The sequence below is a fragment of the Ursus americanus genome, chromosome 9, assembly GCF_024610735.1.
Source record: "Ursus americanus isolate L20-20 chromosome 9, mUrsAme1.1.p, whole genome shotgun sequence".
Lineage (NCBI taxonomy): Eukaryota > Metazoa > Chordata > Mammalia > Carnivora > Ursidae > Ursus > Ursus americanus.
In genome coordinates, this window is record NC_142135.1 from 32,506,283 (window position 1) to 32,529,260 (window position 22,978).

Below are 22,978 nucleotides of genomic sequence, written 5' to 3' on the forward strand. Positions count from 1 at the left end.
TTAGACAAGCTCATTTCATATTCAGGTTGTAGAGATGCCATAAGCAAATGTAACAGGTTTTCTTAAAAAAATAAATTTGTAAAAAGTGAATCTATTTAAGAATTAGTTATTCCTTTTTTTCCTTTTGATAAGGAAATTATTTCTCTAACGCTGAAATCTTAAATTAAAAAAACTTTTTTCAATGTATCTCTGAAGGACAAGAAATACATCTCTGGTTTGGGGCAAGAAATGTCTTCCTTGTATCCATATTGTGTAATACAGTAAGCTGATTAACAGCAGAAGCATTATACTTTTGATAAAATATATTGAATGTCTAGAGATTTTCTGAGAATTTACTGCATAATTGAAGAAATAAATACAGGGTAAAATTTTAAAATTAGACATTTTAGGGTAATTAATAAAATAAATATATATACGTATTTATGTAATATAATAATTAAAATTATGACTCAACTCTATAATTTTCATGTTCATCATAAATTACAACGTACAAGTTTAACCTTTTACAAACTCTAGTTTATAATACTAATTTAGTATTGCTTCCAAGGTAAAGAGAATTGCAAGACACAAAATACTCACCATGGAAATCATGGTAAATAAATAAATAGGTACAGTGTACAAATAGGAACATTTTTATTATTTTGGTGGAAAATAGATAATTTATCCTTAGGTATGATAGCATCTCTTTACAGAACATTTCTGCTCATTTAAATGTAAATTCTGTATGTTAGTTAAAAGTGAGTTTATTAAAAAATAATATTTTTTATTAAAATATACCGTGGCTGACACTAGATATGTCAGCCACGGTAACAGTGTCAGCCACAGTAACAATCTACGATGTGAAAACAGCAATAATACACACAGTGAGGTGAGAAAGCAAGACACTTCTAATGCAGGAAAACATTTTACTATTACCCATAAGCCTATTTGATCATCAAAAAGAGAAGTGTTCTCATATCTAGAGAAGTATGTTCTTAGAAATAGTATTATAGGAGACCGCAAGAAGAAAAGACTAAATATCTCAATTTCCTGATGAAAATTAGGGACAAATGCAATACTGAAAAATAAAGATATATAGTATTATTAAATATGCACACACAGAAACATAAAAGATGTAAATGTCTTGAGGATATTTTGAGTATTCTATCAAATATTTATAATTTTCATTGTTATTTTTTACATCAAAACATAACAGAAACGAAAGCACAGATATGCAGGATTATTTACTCGGCAGCAACTAACATGCAGCAAATTAATATATCTTTAAAATATATTTTTTAAAATCCTGAGATAATAGAATTGCCATCTCTAATCTATGAAATTCTTACTTTACTGAATAGATCATTTTCATTGTCAGTGGATGTTAAAGTTTAATAACATTTTGTCAATTGTAAGAAATTAATGTTATTCCACTGAGGTATGAGACCCCTATGCTTTCCCTTCCTGGGTCCTCAAATTTTCCATAAAATAACAAACAGTTTAAGGATGTATGCGCATTGTTACTGTAATATATGTATAAATGTGATGAGGCTTGGTCCTCACACCAGAATGCTATTTCAACAGTCTCACCGAACAATTCACTAACCTTCCTTTGTTTTGCTAGGCTTACAGGGAGAGTGGAATGGGTGCAGTACAATTATCTCACCCACGCTGCTGCCAGCTGCCCTTAGCTGCCACTTCAAGTCATCCCCAATCACACAGTCAAACATGGTAGTCAGAGGATTAATTCCCCCAACACACGCACACAGACACACAGACACACACACACACACACATACACACACTCACACGCACACACACGCACACACACAGTCTGACACAGCAAGAGGTATGCACATTTTCGGACATAAATACTGCCTCAGTCACGACTAATGATACGATGCCTAATAGTCAATAAAACATGACTAGAAACACCAAAAAGCAAGGAAAATAGGGCCCACTCTCAAGAGACAAAGCAATCCACAGAGTCAAACTCAGAGATGACACAGATGTTGGGATGATTAGACAGGGAATTTCAAATATGATAAGTGATATATTAAACACTACATTAGAGAAGATGGACCACATGCATGGAAAGATGGAGAAGTTTCAGCAGATAGATGGAAACCATCAAAAAGAGTCAAGTGGGAGGCATGTGGTAGAGAAGGGACACAATGTTCTTGGGGGTCCCGGGCTGGGGTGGATTGCGGGTGTGATGGAGGAAACTCTGGAGCAGCACTTGGCGGACACAATGAAGATCTGCCCATTGTCTGAATCCTGGGCACAGGCTCATAAGGACTTAATCTGGGCTGCTGTGGGATCCCGTCATTTGAGCATGCCGGGTGATATCTGTTCTAGCCTCTGACCCCACTGACACTCCTGTGGTATGCCTAGATCAGATAACGGGAATATTGTTCTCCAGAAACATGATGGTATCAGTGGCCATGCACAGCAAGGCTTCTTGATGTCTTCTATCAAATTCTCCAGCAGCCTGTCATCTAGGGACTGAATTCTACCTATGTTAATTATCTTATAAAGCTACTGAAGTTCCAGAAGTTAGGCCATTCATTTCAAGTGCATTAGGCACTTTTCTATTCATTTTAGAGTAAGCGTTTTTACACTCTATGGGCTGACTTATCAAAATATTAGTAAGGAAGGGCCACATTTTGAAGCAGCAGGTCCAGGTCATGTTGTATACAGAATTTTGTTACGTTCAAGAAATCAGGTTGGTGGCGGGGGGGTGGGGGGAAGAAGTCAAATAGAAATGCTAGAAATACAAAAGTAAAATATTGCAAAAATAGTAGTTAGAAAATTTTCCGCAGGGCACCTGGGTGGCTTAGTCGTTAAGCGTCTGCCTTCGGCTCAGGGAGTGATCCCGGCATTATGGGATCGAGCCCCACATCTGGCTCCTCTGCTGGGAGCCTGCTTCTTCCTCTCCTACTCCCCCTGCTTGTGGTCCCTCTCTCTCTTGCTGTCTCTCTCTGTCAAATAAATAAATAAAATCTTTAAAAAAGGAAAGAAAAGAAAAGAAAATTTTCCGGGACTCAGTTTATAGGGGTCTTAAGCGTCTGGTTAAGAAGTTTAGATAGGATTTAATTTTCAATGAGAGTGACCTAAAGCTCCTGAACAAAGGTAATTTTCAAGTAATGAATTAAGAAGCTGAATTCAGCAGTAGTGTATGGAATGAATTAGAGTAAGAAAAGGCTAACTTGCAGTAAAGGTGGTGAAAATAGAGACGAAAGTATGGATGACAAACATTATAAATCACAATGTACAAAATATGTAACATGCAGCATACAGAATATACACAATATACAGAATTATACAAATAGAATGTTAGGGTTAGAAGGAATCACGGAAGTCATATAATCCAATCTTTGTCATTTTAGAAATAAGGAAACTAAGGCTCATGGAAACTTGGACACGTCACACAAGTAGATATTTTCTGAGCTGGAACTAGAATCAAGCTTTCTTGATCCTAACACCTGTTAACTTCACTGAACTATAAATGTTTTAATAGCAGGGACTTTTTTTCCCCCTCTCAAACATGTCTGACATCACCATATGAATTAAATGTAGAAATAAACAAACTAAAGAAAAAACCCTGAAATTCCCAGCCTCCACAATTAAATGATGATCTATGTACAGAAATAAAAGGATTCTAGGGGGGGAATGATAGTAACTTCAGATTTGAACTTAAATTTGTGAGGGGTGGAAGAATCTTCTGTCCTGATGTCAATCAGAGAGAGAAAACTGGCCTTCAAAGGAGAGAGCTGTACTAGAGATACAGTTTGAGAAGTCATTGCATAGTGTTAATATTTCAGTATTGATTGATTGATTCATTATTTCAATACTATTTACTGCATTCATATTATGGGCCAGGAACTATACCAGCTATTGGAAGTTTATGTCAAAACCACAGAGAAGATAGGATATGGCTCAACACACAGTCAAAAAGTTGAGGACATGAGAAAAAGAAGAAAAGGAGACGGAGAATAGTCAAAAGGTAGAATGAGAACCAGGATAATAATGCATTAGAGAAACTTAAAAAAAAAGCAGTGATTAATAATGGCAGGTACAAAGAGGCAACACAGATATATATGTATAAAAGCCTTGGCAAATAATAACCATGGAGAAAATAATTTAAAATCAAGTGCTGGAGGCAGAGGTCAAACTGTAGAGGGTTGAAACTTAGGAGCTGATGAAGGAGTGTTGGAAGCATACGTAAAAATACATACTCCAGAAACATGACTTAAAAAAGAGAGAGAAGTGAATCATACTCAAAGTAGCTTTTCTGTGGCAGAATAGAAAGAAGGTATTATTTACACTTCATCAGTAATTCAAGAAGAAATGAAATCATGAAAATAAGAGAGACTGAAATGCAAGAGAAACAAGAAATAATCAGTGAAGAAAAATTCCAAAGGCATTAAGAGAGTTTACAGTCAGAAACACAAATAGAAGAGTTGTGATGGGAAAGAAGATACTTGTAAGAGAGAAGAAAATTGGTAACAATGCAAAGAAATTAAGACAAAAAGGAAGGTACCTCAGGAAGTATGAGTTACTTGGATTTGATCAAGTCTCCTAAGGGCTAAGGGCTCTCAGTACTACTTGCCAGAAACAGCTTACGTTCCATACAGGAATCTCCTTCTCCCTGTGACTCCATTTTGTCAGAACCCTTTCTCTAACTGGGGTCTTAATCGTGACCCCAGATACCCTGACATAAGACCATTCGCTGCCTCTCTTCAAACTCCATGGCATCCCTCAACACGACCCTAGACCCAGCTCAGACCCTTCCCAGAACCTTACTCAGTTCTAGCACCCAAACAAGTCCCAGTTCTGGAATCAAAACAACTTATGATAAATTTTGGATATTTGAGGTACATCACTTCTACTCAACCATCTTATCCCTGTCATTCTTAGGTTTCATCCCTGTCATTCTTAGTTTTCAAGTAAAGGGCAAGCTCAATTGCCCCCGATGTCACCTCTCTCAATTCTTCATCTCCTGTACTTTCTTCTATATCATTTTAATCTCCCCTGAGTCTCTTAGCTGTACTTTCAAAAATCCTTATCCATCATTAACAAACTTCCTTGTATCATCAAGGAATGATTTCATTCTGAAGAATGGTTTCTGCATATCCCTACCATAAATAATATTCAGCTCAACCTTGCAGGCTCTGCTTAAAGGGTAGCTCACATCAGCAGAAGCTGCTTATTCCTTCATACTTCATAGCATTCAACTTAGCTCGAACATCCATTAAAAATTCAGGTTGCTAGTATCTGTCCAACTTGGAATCATTATCCCTTAATCATGGATAATTTGGGGAACTGGTTGTTAGCCATCTTCTTTATCCTAATTCCTACGGTAATACTAGGAGATTTTTAGTGCACATGCAGAAAACTGTTCAATAAGCTTGAATTACAAGATCTTCAAAACTTCAATGATCCTCACATTTTTCCTGCATTACCTTCAACCCCGAAATTACCATGGATCTTAGAATCCAGGGAAACTATTTAAATTCAGAAACACTAAACGCCAATATCTCAAATTCTGATTACAATAGTTAGTTCTGCCAGGTGTCTCACAGTCTCAGTCCCACTTCATTGGATCCTCATTCGATACTTTTTGTTCCTTGATGCCACCAATTCCTAACAGTATTTATCACTCCCTTTGCCTTCTTTCTTTACCCATTCTAGAGTCCTATCATTGATCATAGGACCCACTCCGATATCAACACTCAGATTCCCTTCTAACCCAACCTTTCAAACATTCATCAGAACCCCCAAATTGGTTCAATGCCATAATTGGATTTCTCTACATCTAGGCTGGGTATAGTTTAAGCAAAACATACATTCATTCAGGTTGGCACACTGCAAATTCATGGCTTCCAACTTCTGCTGTGCTGGTATCCCCAAGAATCTTTTTATTTTTACTTCATCTGTTCCCATCACTTTTTAACCAATGACTACTTTAAACTTCCTCATTTCCAATCAAACATCATGTTTAACATTGGGTCTCCCGACTCAAGAATTTGTCTCAAAAATCATCACCATAATCTTGATGTATAGCAACAATAAAATTGAGCCTATCAATCATAATTACCTTCAATTTAACAACTTTTTCTAAAAACTTAGTTTCGACTCTGAGACCTATTTTCTTCCTGTCTCAAAAGGAAACAAGAGCTTCTTTCTATTTACAAACTCTGTGTGTTTAGCCCAATCTTCTGCCCTAAGACCTTTCTAACAGTCATCCTCTCCTTCTGTATTTTTAATCTAACTTTTCCTAAGGATCCATTCCTCTGGCCTAAAAACTCATGACATATCTCATATTCCAAAGAAAGAAATCTACTTTGCTATCACATTCCCCTATCAGTATTTCTCCTCCACACTCATAGTGCATCTGTTTTCTTAACCTCAGGTCACTGCAAGCCTCTTTTTCCCACCACCCTCTTCTGAAATCATCATAGATGAAGTCACCAATGACTCCTCACTTGTCATTGGGCATTTTTCAGTTATTTTTCCTGTTGACATTATTTCTTCCTGCTTTAAACTCTATTCTGTTAGCTCTATTCTTCTCACTCTTTCTTCTCTAGGTTTCTTCCTTTATCTACCACTTAAATGTTAATGTTTCCCAGAGCAGAGAAAAATAAAGCTTGGCCTTTATTTCATGGGTTGTTTCTCCAATTGATTTCACTTTCATTTTTGTAGCTACTTAGTGTTATTAGTGAACATACTCTCAAATTACTCTATATAGCTCAAACTTCTTTAAGTTACTCCTTGCTAGAAGTTTCCCCTTAACTCTCTCAGTAATTCCAGAACTGAACTTGTCTCTCGCCTAAACTAATTTCTCTCTGAATATCCCTCCCCCCATTCACCTTTGTTAAGGTACCACATGCATCCAGTTACCCAAACTATAAGACTCATTGTGTTTCTTGACTCTTTACTCCCCATCAACAGCCAAATGCTATTATTTACCATGTATTATTGCTTGCAATTGATTAAATCTCTGATCTTCTTTCTATCTCCCCATCCATTACCTTACTCAGTTCAGGCCCTCAAAGAGTTTTCTGCTGCTCAAGACCAAGGCAGCAAATATCTTTATGCATGTTTTTCTTTCCCACACCCTTTTGTCTCAAATCAATCATCTACATAGTCTCTAGAGTAATTATTCTAGAATGAATAATAATATTATAACCATCGCCTAATTAAAACTTTTTGAAGTACCTCTATCACTTACAGTCTTAGATCTAAATTCCTTAACAGAACATACAAGGTTATCCATAACTGGGACCATCTCTATCATCCTAGATTCATTTCCTGCTATTCCCTGCCTTGTGGATAATGCTCCAATAGCACTAAAACAGGTTATTTATTAGTGACTTTGCTCATACATTTCTTTAGAATTCCACTGACATTCTACCTTACCTCTATATAAATCTAAATAATTCCAATTCCTCTTTTAAGATAAGAACCTAGTGGTCTTCTCCATGACATCATGTTGCCAAACACTGATTTCTTAGTATGCTGTGTATAGCTTTAAGTAGAGATAAATACTAGAGGGGAAAAAAAAGTAAGTATGGGGGTAAATTTTTAAATATAAAAGGTATATTTATTAAAATAAAGGTTATATCTTAATAAAGATATTAATAAAAGGTAACATGGTATCTATTCTAAATATGTTTGTTTAAATGCTGACTGTGTTTAAAAATACACAGTGACTCAGATTAGATTTGTGCTGGTTAGCATAACCTGGTCAGAAGAAAAAGAGTTTTGATTCCTAATATTAGTTAATATTTGTCTCCTAAAATAATATAAAAAATTTAGCAACCATTATTTAAGCCTCTATTCACCTGTTCCAAGGAGATAGCACTCATAATATTTCATTTTACAACGTTAGGATAGAGAGACTGGTGGTTCTGATTCTTCACAGACTGGAGATGTCATATTTAATTTACTACCTTCATTCCATTCAGAAAATTGCAGATTTCATATAGTGTAGTGTAGCTACACTATAGTCCACTTGGAGCTATTAACACATATTTATCCCCAGAAGGGGAATTCCCAGACCGTGACAGTAAATGCCACCTTGAAATCTGGGCTGAGAAACTGGACACTTAGAGAGTTGGTACCACTTTCTTTTCTTTCCTTCTCTTTCTTCTTTTCCTCCCTCTTTCCTCCTCTCCCTCGCTCCTTTCTTTCTTTCTTTCACAACTCTCAATAAAGAGGTCGCTTTTCTTCTAAGTGTTCAGTTATTTTGACTCAAGAAAGTGAGTTAGGGAGAATTTGGAAAATTTAGTTCAGAACGATTCTGCAAGAGAAAGAGAGTGATCCAGATTTGAACTCTGTCAAATAGGTAAAAGAAGAACAGCTTAGCAAGGGAATTAAGGACATTTCTAAGAATGAACTCAACCTCTGGATGTGTAAGTAAGTGAAGTGGAGACTAATAGGGAAAGGAAGAGGGGTCAAGAGTGTGGAGTTCTCTACTGAGATACAAGGTATTAGTGAGGTCAAAGTAACTCAATGAAAAAATAAGAAAGAACCATGTGTAGTTCTGGTCCAAGAGTGAAGTATTTAAATTAAGATGTTAGAGGTGCAATAATTTCAAGTGATGATAAGATTCAGATATGGTCATGGCAGTGACTGACTAAAGTAGAATTGGGGATAAAGTTCACCACCTCCAATCTGAGACAGCCAAGGAAGTGAGTGGTTGCTTGAATAGGTCATTTATGTGAATGCTAACATCACTCTGGTCGATGGTAGGGATTATTACAAGTTAGACTAAAGCCGGGTGCTAAAATCTTCAGTGAATAAAACGGAATAACCAAGAGGTCACCAGATGCTCAACATGGAAGGGCTATGCTCAGTTGTATGACATACAAAGGTACGGAGTTAGACTAAAGACAAGAAGCCTAGAACATTATGGTAATAAACATGGGAGAATGGATACCTGGTTATATCCTCAACAATCCTAGAATCTCATAGTGGATTGAGGTGAGGATCAGAAAGACTGAGTAACTAAAAAAGTTAGCAGAGTGAAAACAAATGACCAAAGTCACTTCAAAAAAAAAAAAAGCAAAGCAAGGGGATGTTAAACTGAAAATCAGTATAGGGTTTATTACTTCTATGAAAGAGGTATATGGATTCAATAGGCAAAGACTCTACAGACAGATGCAATAAGTAAAACCATATATTCCAGTTTTCAGTTTGGGTAGTAGATTCATGGATTTCATTTTATCATTAAGCTTTGAATTGTGCACACATTCTTTTTTGTGTAATAAACTGATAATGATGAAAGACAGAATTTTTAAAAGCAACTAAAGAATTTCATTCTTATAAAATCTACCCAATTTGTCTAGGAGTAGGTATACATGAGTCTCACATACTGGAATCGTCTAAGTGATGGCAAATCTTACAGCAAGATACATGATTACTTGTCTTCTAAAACTGATTTTCTTAACTGTGTTTTACTTTAATATAAACATTAATGATATTGTGTTACTGACCATAAAGCAAATCATGGCATAAAAGGCAATTCAGAAATATATCCTGCAAAATAGGCCAGCTAGGCTAGGGGTCAGAATTTGAATAAGTACATGAAATTGATAACCAACCTAGAGCTGGTCAAGAACTGATTCCACACATGTTGGCTCATTGAAAAAATAAATAATATGAAGCAATCTACTTATTGATAACTAAGATAAGTAGAATATAAAAAAAAACTAATATGGTGCAAGATTTTAACTTAAATTTAAATGAAGATACCAGCTGAATTAGAATAAGCCTGTAATCAGTAATGTCTCATTTATGTCATCCACTTTAAGAAAGGTCTTGGTCAATTACAGGGATAGTTATAGAACTACTTCCTTACATTTTTGTAAGGTAATTATATAATTGCTGCAAACCCAAAATAGAATGTAATATACAGCAAAAGTAAAAAAAAAAAAAGACATAACAAAAAAGAATTATTTAGTATTAAAGCAAAATAACAGAAAAGAGACTGAGAAAATGCAAAGGACAATAAAATACAGCAATAATCACTATCATATAATAAACTGGAAGGCACTAAATTTCAATTACATTTACTGAAAGACATCACAAAACTTCCATCATTAGGAATCTATTGTTGATATTATCTCTTATGTTTCCTTCTACATTTATCTACATGAATTCAATCCTTAGGGATTTACTCATTAGTTTTAACTATTTTTTTCTAAACTCTTTTATTAATAACTCTTAATGAATTAAATTAATAGTACAAAAGTGGTCACACATAACCCAGATTACTTTGAAACAATTCTTTATCTATACTAGCTGAACCCACTACCACATTATCACTGCCATTCTCTTCTCTGCCTGCAGGGCCTCAAAATGTCACAGAAGGGGCTCAAATCCCTAAAGCTACATAAAGCCTCGAGAAACAGCTTTTAGAGATCTTTTTTCCCTTCTTTTTTCTTTCTCTTCTTTTTTTATCCTTCTTTCTGTTAAATGCCAAGTAATTGATATTTCCCTTTAATCTAAGGAGAATGGTGGTAAGGTAGAAATGAACCAGGATTTTTTCACAGACCCAATATTCTCCACAGATCCAGGATTATCTATGACCAATGACTAGATCACAGCCACCTTTGACAAGGTAAACTATAAACTGATCAGTTCAACCCAAGCACTTCTAGGACTGATTCCTCAACTGTGGGGGGGAAGTGGGGAAGCACATTGTTGAGATATGTGAAAACCAGTGCTGTCTAAATATATAGTTATGCAGGTGGTCAAACGCAATTAAATTTTAAAAATACTGTTATTCTATCCTTTTCGGTAATCAGGGGTTAACTGTAAAGCCTGGTGAACTAAATTTTTAGAGTCATCAAAGAGAAGATACTAGCTCATTAAAGGGAAGCTATGTTTTTGACATCTTACTACAATTATTTACATATGCTTCATTTTCTACTATTTTATATAGTAAGGATAATATTTCTACATTTCATGAATAATCATATATGTATACATCAAAAGCAGAAATAGAAGTGAATTATATCATAGCATTAGACAGGCACATGCAATTCTACGAACAGACTCAATTGTAAGAAAAATATACCTGCCATCCCTGTGATGATGTTCAATGTTCTGACTGTATCTGGAGCGAGGTAGAGTAAGAAAATGACTGCAAGCATGGCAGAAACAAGAATATAAATGAGACTCAGGAAAGAAATGAAAAGGTATCGTTTAATTTTAAAAAGTGAAATTCAAAAGAGATAAGCAGATAATAAGCAAAGCAAATGAAAATTGTTACTAGAAAGCTTGCCCTTTCCTCCCAATGTCCATTGTAATACGGCCGTGCTAAATTTTAAAATATTCTAAGTATTCCAAAATAAACACAACAAAAACATAGCAAATCAAGATTTAAACAAATCATATTTCAAAATAAAATCTTGTCAATTATCACTCAAACATCTCTAGCACCATCTATAAAATGTATACAATATGTAGTTGCTGTCCCTTTTTGAGGAGGAAAGATGGGAAGAGAAAAATAATAAAATAACAAAGTTTAAGAAGAAAATAATTAAAGAAGTAATTTCTAATACACACTTACAAGATTTTATGAGGTAATTATTTCTTCTTAGATTATGAATAAGTAAAAATAACTAAAAGGGCTTAAAAATTCCATTTAGTAAGGAATAAACTGACCTGAATTATTATTTGGTTATTAGGTTCATTGGATGCTATCCATTTTTCCATTCACTGTGTTCAGTACATGTTTATTACCTACTGTGGGCTGTGCTACACTTCACGCCTCATGACTATCATAAGCCATCAAAGCAGCACACTGGCCTTTCACCCATCTCTAGTGGTTCCTCTTCTTCCCACAGCGCTAATTTAAACTTTTCTCTTTTCCTAAAACTTTTCATGCCAACACACTTAATTTTGGCAGATGATCACTACATTTTAGTTCTTTTAAAAAAGGAAACCAACTTTGAATTCTCTCAACTGTCATATTTCTACCACTAAATACAGAGTACCTATACTTATATCTTCACTTGTCATTTTCTTTTGCACCAAAGGAAGAAACTCTCCTCTACTTGTAATCCTAATTTCCCACATGACCTTCCTGCCTTCATTATTGTCTCATGCCTTCCATTCCTGAACTGCACTTCCTCCTAAAAATAAACCCTTCGCTAATCTCGCCTTCCTCTCAAGCCCTAGCATGTCTCTGACTTTGCTTTCATCATACAACATCTCAGCCATATCTACAATTCTTGCCACCCCTTCCTCACTTCTCATCCAAGCTTTAAGCTCATTGTAAGTAATATGACTTTCAGCCTCTACCATTCTCTAGAAGCTAGCCTGTGAATGTTACCTGTGAAATCCTGAAAAATCCTTTAACTTCTTGATCTTCATCATATTACCCTTATTTATGGTGTTACACCTTGATTTTCAACCTCTGTTTCTTGACCCTCTCTCTTCTCTTGGTTTTTGAAACATGATTGTCTCAAGCTAATAAAAATAGTATTTACATAACACTTAATGAGGTGATAAGTACTCCATTAAAGGTTTGTCTACTTTATCTCATTTATTTCTCATAAAACTCTTTGAGGTAAATTCTAGTATTGCCACAGACAGCAAAACGGAGGCTGTGGGCGCGTACAGTAAGTAGCCGGACTGGGTTTCAAACTCAGGGCTTCTTTAATCCAAAATTCAGGCTCTTAATATTTACACGTATGGCCTGGTTTCCCACCTATCTAACTGCTTCTTTACCCATTTCATTTACTGGATTCTCTTTCTTTTTATTCCTTAGAGGCAGTGGTTTCCCAGGATGGGTTCTTCAAACTTCTTTATATTCCATCACATTCTTTCTGGATTATATCATTTCTCTTATAGTGTGAACTCTCACTTTGTTTAGCTTTCATTTTTCTTTGGGTATCACAGCACATTTCCAGCTGCTTCCTGGGCTCTCCACATGGCTCCCTGACTGTCGTGTAGACACTTCAGGAAAACACATGTTAATTTTGAGGTCTGAGCAAGACATTCGCCTATTTGGACACCTGGTGCTGCATTTGTGAAATGAGGGGGCTGGAGCAGTAGTTTTCAAACTTTCTTTTTGATCAGAAGACCACTGTTTTTTTTGGAACAAATTTTTACATAAAACCAATCATTAAGAATCCAATAAAATCGGGGGCACCTGGGTGGCACAGCGGTTAAGCGTCTGCCTTCGGCTCAGGGCGTGATCCCGGCGTTATGGGATCGAGCCCCACATCAGGCTCCTCCGCTATGAGCCTGCTTCTTCCTCTCCCATTCCCCCTGCTTGTGCTCCCTCTCTCGCTGGCTGTCTCTATCTCTGTCAAATAAATAAATAAAATCTTTAAAAAAAAAAAAGAATCCAATAAAATCAGAATGACTCTGGCTAAAGAGGGAGTGGGAAGGCTAATCCCTATCCATTTGGCATCATCCTTCCCTACATCAGCAGTCCCTCAGGTACCTCTTCAGAATTGAGGACTCCATGATCTCTAAAAGACCCTCTAGTTTCAAATATAATTCTTGAACCCTCCTTTGATACTTAATATAATACTTCAGCTATTCTTCTTCATGTAATTCCAGTTTTAACTAAAGATTTAAATATTTACTTAACAAGCCAAGTCTTAAAAATCTCATAATTTAACTCCTCCATTTTCCTTATTTTCCACGTTTAATTAATTTATAAACCTTGCTAGTTCTATTGCTTAAGTAACTCAGATTTATCTCTTTTTTTCCCTTTCTCCTGCTACCTTCAATCAGGCTTACCATATCTACTGGTACAATCTATTGTCTCCCCTCCTTCAACCCCAACCCTTTCTTGATCCAATCCATTCTCCACTTTGTCTACAAGCAAGACAATTACAAATTATGCTTTCAATCATGTAGGTACTTTGCTTAAAATCCTTCATTGCTTTCACGTATCAAAAACAAGTACATATTCCTTAAAATGGCATACAAATTGAGTTCTAAACTACTTCAACCTTCATATCCTATCACTTCCCATCCCCCATACTACAACTTTTTATGTGGGTATGCCAGACCACCTAAGATTCTCTAAATATATCCCATATTTTCCTGAGTCTGAGACTGTTCATGCTTATCACCCTGCCAAGAATGCCATTATCCTCCCTCTGTCTCCATTTTATTGCCTTTGAAAATTCTACTCAATCTTTAAAGTCCAACTTCCCTTTGAAGCTTTTTTCCAATACTCAAGCAAGTAATTTTCTCTCTAATCTATTCCAGTAATATTATGCTCAGGCCTGACAGGCTTCTATGTTTTATAATTAGTTGGTATATTGTATAATTAGTTGGTATGTATGAGTTGGTATAATTAATTGGATCATCTGTTTATTTAGGCCAGGATAATGTCTATTTTAAATCTTTGTGCAAAATTGGCTGACACACTCAATAAATACATTGGATTGAACTAAAAAGTAAAAACAGAATTATGCTATTTTCATGGTGATCCTACCCTCCAAAGAAGGCAATGCTTCACATAATCACAGAGACTTCTAGAAATGTAAACAGAACATTACAAATCCATGTAGCATAAAAAAAAAAAGTAAAACAGTATTCAAAAAAGACATTCCTGGCATTACAAAGAGTAGAAGTAATACCCAACAGTTGTGATGTTAGGATTTATTGTATTAAGAACAAATAGATCTTCTCTGAAAATTACTTGAGCAATAAAAATATGTAAACTCCAAAACCTATTAAAATTTTCAAACTCATAGAACATATATATTGTCATCAATTTCTAATACTTTCCTTGGGGAGCCTTATAGTTAATTTTGTCTCTATAAAGCCAAAGAAAACATTAAGCAAGGATCACCTTTATCAAACATCAGTTTGTTTTATTTCCCTTTTAGTGACAGTTAATTTAATTGGCCCAAGGGGTGGGGGTGTTATTTCTGGGTGTGTCTGTGAAGGTGTTTTGGGATGATATTAGCATTTGAATCAGTGGACTCAGTAGATTGCCCTCCTCAATCTGAGTGAGCAACATATAATCCGGTGAGAGGCTCAACAGAACAAAAGGAGGAAAAGGGTGAATTCCTCCCTTTTTCCTGCCTCACTTTAGAGCTGGACATCTCTTATCTTTCCGGCCCTCAGACTGGGATTTATAACATTGGCCACCCTGGTTCTCAAGCCTTCAGACTTGGACTGAATTATACATCATTTCATGGGTCTTCAGCTTGCATAGAGCAGATAGTAGGCTCTTTTGACCTCCATAATTATGTGAGCCAAATCCTTATTATCTATCTATCCTACTGGCTCTGTTTCTTTGGAGAACCCAGAATGCATAGTTTTCTATAGTCATGTTATGCCTCTTTTTTTTTTATAATAATTTTTTATTATGTTATGTTAGTCACCATACAGAACATCCCTAGTTTTTGATGTAATGTTCTATGTTATACCTCTTAACACAATCTGGTCATGATCCCCCTTGAGATTCTGCTGAAAACTATAAAACTACATCGATGAATATTACATAAAATTAACCACAATGTATTGGTAGTAAAATCCACCTGAGATCCAGAGATGCATCCAAGGGCCTTTCCACATCCACTTAAAAACATTTCGTTTACTCTTCTCAATTAAATCATTCTTACTTTTCTTCCAAAATTAATGGAATTATAAAACCTAATCAAACAATACTGTCACGAATACACATAATGAGTTAAAAAATTGTTAAAAATTGCAATTTATCTAATCTCTTTGAAACTTTTTAAAAATTGAGCAGAGCAGTAATTCATTGTAAAAGAAAATAGAAAACTAAAAAAATTACTATTTTTAAAAAGTGAAAAAAAGAATTTACAGATTCAAAAATCATAGTGACAAATATCACTATTCAAATAATTGAACTGGACTGCTGATCTGATTTCTAGACACTTAGATTCTTATTAAGAAATGTAATCTTTAAAGACAGAACAAAACTGTATTTATAATGAATTATTCTTCCATTATATCAGATGAGCCTGAATGTCTCCTTTTAGAAACTACCAAACAAAAAGGATTGCAAAAAGAAGAAATAAAATACCTCATCCTTAAATAACCTATAGTTTTTGAAAGCAAAGTTTCCAACAATCTCAACTGAACGCAAAACTTTATGTTCCTGTTAATGTTTTGCTACTTTATAGTTCCTAAAATATACTCAGTGTGATTTAACTATGTTAAAATATATTCTTAAAATATAATAAAATGTATTATTTTTGTAAAGTGAATTCTCTTTTTTTCATTTACTTTCTCTGTATTTTCAAACTTTTAGAGATGTGCTCCCCTCAAAGCTGATAACTAAAAGGACCAAGACGACTATAAGCAGTCATGGGTAACTTTGACACTTTCTTGTTGCTGGTTGGCTGATAAAGAGTAAGAAATGGCATTAAGTGTGTGAAGTATCCTAGAGATTCACATAATATGACATTTTTCTTTTTAGAATACAAATGTATTAATTGAATGCACAAAAGAAAAAAGCTTATGAAGTAATGTATCTTAGGCCAGGGTTAATTGTATTTTTTTTCTTATTATGCTTATGGTATACTGCATAGAATTAAAGGTACCCAGTATATTTTGGCCTCCAGGATAGACATAAAAATGAGTACTGCATGATATCACTGACATGTTACAGAAATATTATCTAGTACTCTATACTTATTCTAATAGTAAATTAACTCATGTAAACAAATAAGATCTTGAAATGGTTTCTAATAGTAAAGCCACATAAGTTGCCCCAGGAAAATAATGTTCCTAGTCATTGTTACCAGGGTTTACCAGAGAAACAATGATCCAAAAAGTATGGGGGATGGAGAGGAAGATGAACGATGTCTGTTATAATTCATCATTTTAACTAATAGCCCTCCATCCAAGTAATCCAAGATTACTTGTAAATAACCTATTTTCTTTTCAAAACAGAACAGGATTTTGACTAATGATGACAGAGTGAGATGTGCAGAGATATAAAGATCCAGTCAAATTTTGATGTATAATTCTTTTTAACATTACCTATAAGAAAGAGATACAAATACTATTATCTCCTTCTTATACCACTTAAGTTTAGCCAGACACCATAAATTAATGCCAAACAGTAAAATTTCTCACCCAATGTAGCCAATGTAAAAGCCATTATCTTCATGCACAACTTTCCAATATGTCCCAACTCCTTCATCCTTCATACTGTGTCTTTCTGATATGTATGTGTGTTCTGCCTCTGTATTTATACTCTTGCTCTTGCCTAAATAAGCATGTCCATTTTTCAAGGTCCAACTCATGTTCTACACTCTCCACAAAGCTTTAAAAAAAAAATCTGTATTAACTGAGTTCTCTTTTTTCTGCTTAGTTAATAAGCACATTAAGATGTCAATTATTTGTAAGCCACAAGATCCTTTAAAATGTTAACGGTAAGGCACATTTTCTGAGTACACACTATGCAACTGGAGGTGCTGTGTCATTTAATCTACCTAACAACCCTAAAAGTTGGTACTAATGTTCTAATTTTATAGTTAAGGAAATCAAGTGTCAAAGACATTAATTTTCCCAAAGAAACACAGCTAGCAAGTAATAAAAAGTCTACATTCAAATGCAATGTCATTTGGTTCCAAATCCTACAAAAAAAGAGCATATTCAATAAAATACTCTTCTGGTCCAGTGTACCATTTATTATTGACAAGGAAAGTTAATGCACCACTCAAAATGCCTAAATTTTACTTACTATGTCAAAGGAAATTCTCTTTTAGGCCTTTTAATCAACAGGATTATTGATTGACCATATAAAATGCTATTCATGAAAATTCACTATAAGAGTTCTAGACTATTCTTACCTTCTAAAGAGTGCATAAAAATTATGATGTCTTCCCATGCATTCTATTATTGAAAATCTCTTAGAATATTTAGAATATAAAGGATACAACAGAAATGAAGAACCCATTGTTTAATAATGTGATAGGCTACCTAACATGGATACTACTGTACTTTTTGATTTTTGATCCCTCATGTTAATAAGTAATGTTTACACGGATAACTCAAAAATAACATTAGAAATAGTTTTATAGTCCTATTTAAAAGAAATTCTATTTTAGTTATTTAAAAAAAATTAAAACAGCTCACAATTAGGAGTAATTATGATTCGGTAATTCACAGCATTCTAAAAAAGTGATGAAACCCCAGGGGTCAAATTCCTCCAAAACTTCTGAATTACTTGAACATTTTTGTCAAACTAAAAGATTCATAAAAGTAAACAAGAAAAAATATAATGACATATCAGTTATGACTATAATAGCTATATGCCAAGGATTTAACAGCAAGTCTTTTATCATTAATGTTATGGCCATTTGTCTTAAAATATTGGTAAATTATTATATGGTTGACATGATAGTGACTATTTTTGTTTGTAAATATAATTCTTGAGGTTAATTTTATTTTTTTCTTCTCTGCAAGATTTAGACCATATTGTCTTCAGAGAAAATACCAAGTCCACTTCTCATCTAAAGAAAGAACTTGTGTAAATGTGAAGGATTTAAGTCATTTCCAGACTTTTTTCTTTCATCATTGCCTTAACAAAATTTCAAAGAACAAGGAGTTCATGAATTGCTATATAAATAATTTCCAGAGATGAACAAACTTATTGGAATTCTATAACGTAATAAAAATACTCATTCACCTACCCTAATATGACTTCTTCCAACTCCTAATCATGCCCATACAGTTATCTTTCTTTCACTAGTATCATACTTGATGTGAATCAATTTCTATAGGTCCCACACATGTAATTACCCATAAAGACACAGATCACTATGAAAAAGTTAAGCAAATTAAAAGAAATAAAATACCACATTAACTTTCATTTAACAATTAATAAAGATATTAATTTAATAACTTCCTATTTCTTCTTAGATCTCAGACACAAAAGCCAATACTTGTTTGACACTATTGAAGATTAGGATAGATGTTCCCTATCTTTTCTTTTTGAAAAGTGTACTTAACACAATGAAATTATAAGCCCAAATTGAGTATAACCCTACATTTAGATGAAAACAATTAAACTTATAAATATTGACAATGATAAATATTGGGAACTTCTCAGGTCAGTTGATTTAAGAAGTTATTAAAATTGGTTGAGGTCCCATACAAAGAGACTTCTGTGTTACCCTGTTATTTTATCATAATATTCTCTGAATAGTAAATTAAACTTTCTTTGCTAATCCTTACCTCAAACCTATTTGACAGTGTGGGGGAAATATCGCAGCATATTTCTTTATATAGAACCAAACCATGAATTCAAGGATTAATCAATTTGTTTAACTTAAAAAGTTAAGTTAATAATTAATAGTTATTAATGTGATTGATGCATTGAAACATATGTTATTTCCAAGTATGTCACATTTAATGGAGCAAATTTGGAGAATTTCTCCAAATACAACAATCAACAAGCATAATTCTTTAAGAAGCTTAAAAGGTTTACTGAAAGCCATGAGGAAAAACCTCTTCATGAATCAGTTTTTGTGTCTGTTTCCTAAACAAACCAGACTTGTGTCAATACTTCTATATATAAAAAAGTCACACTGGTTTCCCTGATGAATGTAAAGACTTTAAATCTATTGTCTCATGAAGTATATTTATATGTAATGATTGGTTATGATAACAAGAAAATAATGAAATGTCTATTTTCATTATAATTATCCTTATAACCTCATGTGCAAACTCATTAGCTTAATTGGCTTGATTTAATGAAGGACCAAAACTGCAAGCGCAAGATGATTTTTTTTTAAACCAAAGAAAAAGTTGTTCTTGTTTGTTTTATTTTTTAACATGGTGGTCATAAGAACGAATGTAGGCATTGTAAAGGAAATGGCGTTAGAAGCTAAGAAAACACACATCCGAGTTCTGGATGAAAATATTTTATGGTAATACCTTCTTCCTGAAGGCAGCGATTATAAGGTCTAATAGTATTTAATCCTATTTACCTGTCTCTATCTGGAGAATAATGGTCATCCATGACACGATGTCTATCCATTCGGCTAATTGTATTATAATGTCCAGCAGTAGAGCGTGTCCCTCGAAGCCCCTGTTCCACATTCCGACTGAAATAGCAAAATCCATTAAACATCTTAATGAACCATAATCATACACTATACTAAGAAATGAGGCTTATTAATAAAGAAAGTAGAAAGACAAAAATCACTGGAACATCAAGTCCAAGTTTTTCGTTTTAACTAATTGCACCTCGGGCTAATGGATACATTTCCACTGGAGGTAGACAGTGAAGTCAGGAGACGGCTGTTATAACAGAGATAAACACATAAATGTGATATCAATGGGGATAGAGATAAGGATTATCAAAAAATTATTAATGGATGACTCCCAGGTTTCTGGTAGTGATTCTTATATGCAATACAGGAGGAAGAATAAATCTGTGGAGAAAATGAGTTCAGCTTGTTGCTTACAGATAATATTGGTGTATCTTGTTTTAGGAAAATGATTATGATCTTTTTTTAAAATCCAAATTGAAGTCTTTATAAATGATCAATGATGATTTTTTTTACGCTACCATTCTTGCCCAGGACTGTCAACCTACACACTTCTTTTCATGATGGAATAAGCCTCTTACATAGCTCCTGTTAGTATGGGCTTTCTGTCAGGTGCAGTTGAATCTATTCTAAAACTTTGCCTATTTTTTTTTAGGTGTGTTCAAATATTCTTTCCCTGGTAAAAGTCAAGCATCCTTTTTTTTTTTTTTTTAAATAAGAAATGGCTTAATTTATTAAAGTTAAAATCCAAAATCTAGTTCTCTCTTAAACCTTAAATTTCAGATTACAAATATTATTATATTGATAAGTCTACCACATTTGAGCAATTACTTTTCAGAAGACTTTTAATAATTTTAGTCCCATTTACAAACTTAGTTAATTCAACATCTTCAATCATTTTAAATTTTTATAAACTTAATGTATTTTCTTTCTAATTATTTCAATGGTCTAAATTAAGTAATAACTTTCTAGCAGTTACCTTATACACTAAATAAATTAAATTTATAAATATAACAAATCTTAAGTTCTCTTAGATAGCTTAATAGCATGTAAAAAATTAAAATCATAAGGAAAAAGTCTAAATCTAAAACTAACTCAATTATTCGTTCAAAATAGGCATTATAAGATTATCATTCTAAGAGTTCAAATTTTCTTAAACTTTGCAAGTCTATAAAATGTGAATTATGTACATATTTCTTGTTAGTAAATATTTTATTTCCATGGCTCTTACTCCTGTAAGCCTTTCTGTACTTAACTAGATTGATGATAGAGTTTTTTACAAGTTATAAGACCTAGAGCTGTAGATTTTCTGAGCCACTCTTCCCTCTGCCTGTGCTTTTTATTTTTTATTCTTTGCATGATTGCTCCTAACTTCAAAACCCCATCAGATGCTTATTTTCTCCTATTTCTTAAATTATCAATACCTATATCATTCAAGAGTATAGTTGGTTTGTTCTAACTAGATATGCTCAGTATTGATATGTAACTGAAAGCTGGGTCTTCTTTATGATTTTGAACTTTCACATAGAAGAATACACACATCTGCCAAAGTTACAAAGTAGCCTATTTTCATATTACTCTCAATATTTAGGTTGGTGAAGAAATATTTGTTTTTCCTCAAGTAACTTTCTTCTGCAAGAATTTATTACCTTTAGAAATTATTGATGATTTGTTGTGATAAGTGGGCTTTTAATACCATCCTACAAATAAAATGTATATGGTTTCTTACCTTTGTGGAGGAGGGACACTGGGTGACCATGATCTAGTCCTTCCTATAACATCTACTCGGTGAGGAGACCCTGATGGTGAACAATGGTTTGATGACATTACTTGCTCCGGCACTGATAATGTTGAGCTTTGAAGATCTCGACCATTGTGTCGATAATCTAAAGGTGCAAAGATTAAGAATACAGTTATCTCCCCAATAAGTCCTTTTGCATTTTGTACTTTAGTGAAAAAACTAAATGTTAGTGAATTTGAAAGCCTCTGAATATATTAAATGTAAAGCATAATGAATAAAACATAATACCACCATAAAATAGTATTTTGCGAACACTTAAATTAAAAATGAATGACAAATATTTAGATAGCTACTATGTCCAAGGCACTGTGATAGTTAGACTAAAACCTTTATATACAGTTAGTTATCTTTACTAAAAGAGGCAAGTTCATCATAAAAACATTTTCACCTCTTCAATAAACTAGAAGAGCTTTAATTACTTTTCAACAACTATAAATATTCAAAATTATTAACTTCCCAAAAGTTCCTAGAAGCCTATGATTATTTTTTCAGGAGATAAACAACATTAGAAGTATTCTGAATATCATCTGAAGTACCTACGTAAACTGCTTTTCTTATAGTGATTGACACGGTTGACATACAATAGATGCCTGAGAATAAAAACACGACAGTTTGGAGGAGGGAAACAGCCCAATGATTTGACACACTTAGAAAAAGTGTATTAGAAGTGATAGAACTCAAATGAATCTTAGAAAGCAATGGATATTTAACCAACGGAGAGAAAAATAGAAGGAATTCAAAGTTCATAGAAAAACAGCAGTCCCATGTGGGGCAGCAGTAGGGAAATAAACAGTAAAAGTAGGCTTGACCCATGTTGTGTACATCTAAAACATCATAAGGCTTCTAATGGAAAAAACCTGAACATTTCTGAGCAGGAAGTGATATTATCCCCCCCACCGTTATCTTCATCATGCTCATCATGGCCGCTATTGACTTTCACAATGTGCCGGAACTCTGCGAGGTGCTGTACAAAGTGTTCTGTTAAAACACTTGTCTCAGAAATAACTCAGAAAAAGTATTGGTTCATATGCGATTTTCCCCAACACGCTCACACTTTGCAGTACTATCTGAAGTGAGGTTCCCAAGGAATGCAGCAAGAGAAAGATCTGTGTGCACACGAACGACTGAAGCAGCGGTCTCAAGAGAAAGACATAAGCAGAACAGGGCACGGGGAGAA

At 34.1% G+C, this 22,978-nt stretch overlaps 1 protein-coding gene across 1 annotated transcript in view; it reads right to left on the bottom strand.

The window, feature by feature from the left end:
• The window catches only part of RIMS2 (regulating synaptic membrane exocytosis 2), a 364,820-nt gene that overhangs the window by 201,110 nt on the left and 140,732 nt on the right, over positions 1–22,978 (bottom strand). The window contains exons 13-14 of the mRNA XM_045805820.2: positions 21,730–21,886; positions 19,938–20,054 (exon numbers count right to left, since the gene is read on the bottom strand). Of these exons, the coding sequence (XP_045661776.1) occupies positions 19,938–20,054; positions 21,730–21,886 (274 nt within the window). The remainder of the gene's footprint in view (positions 1–19,937; positions 20,055–21,729; positions 21,887–22,978) is intronic.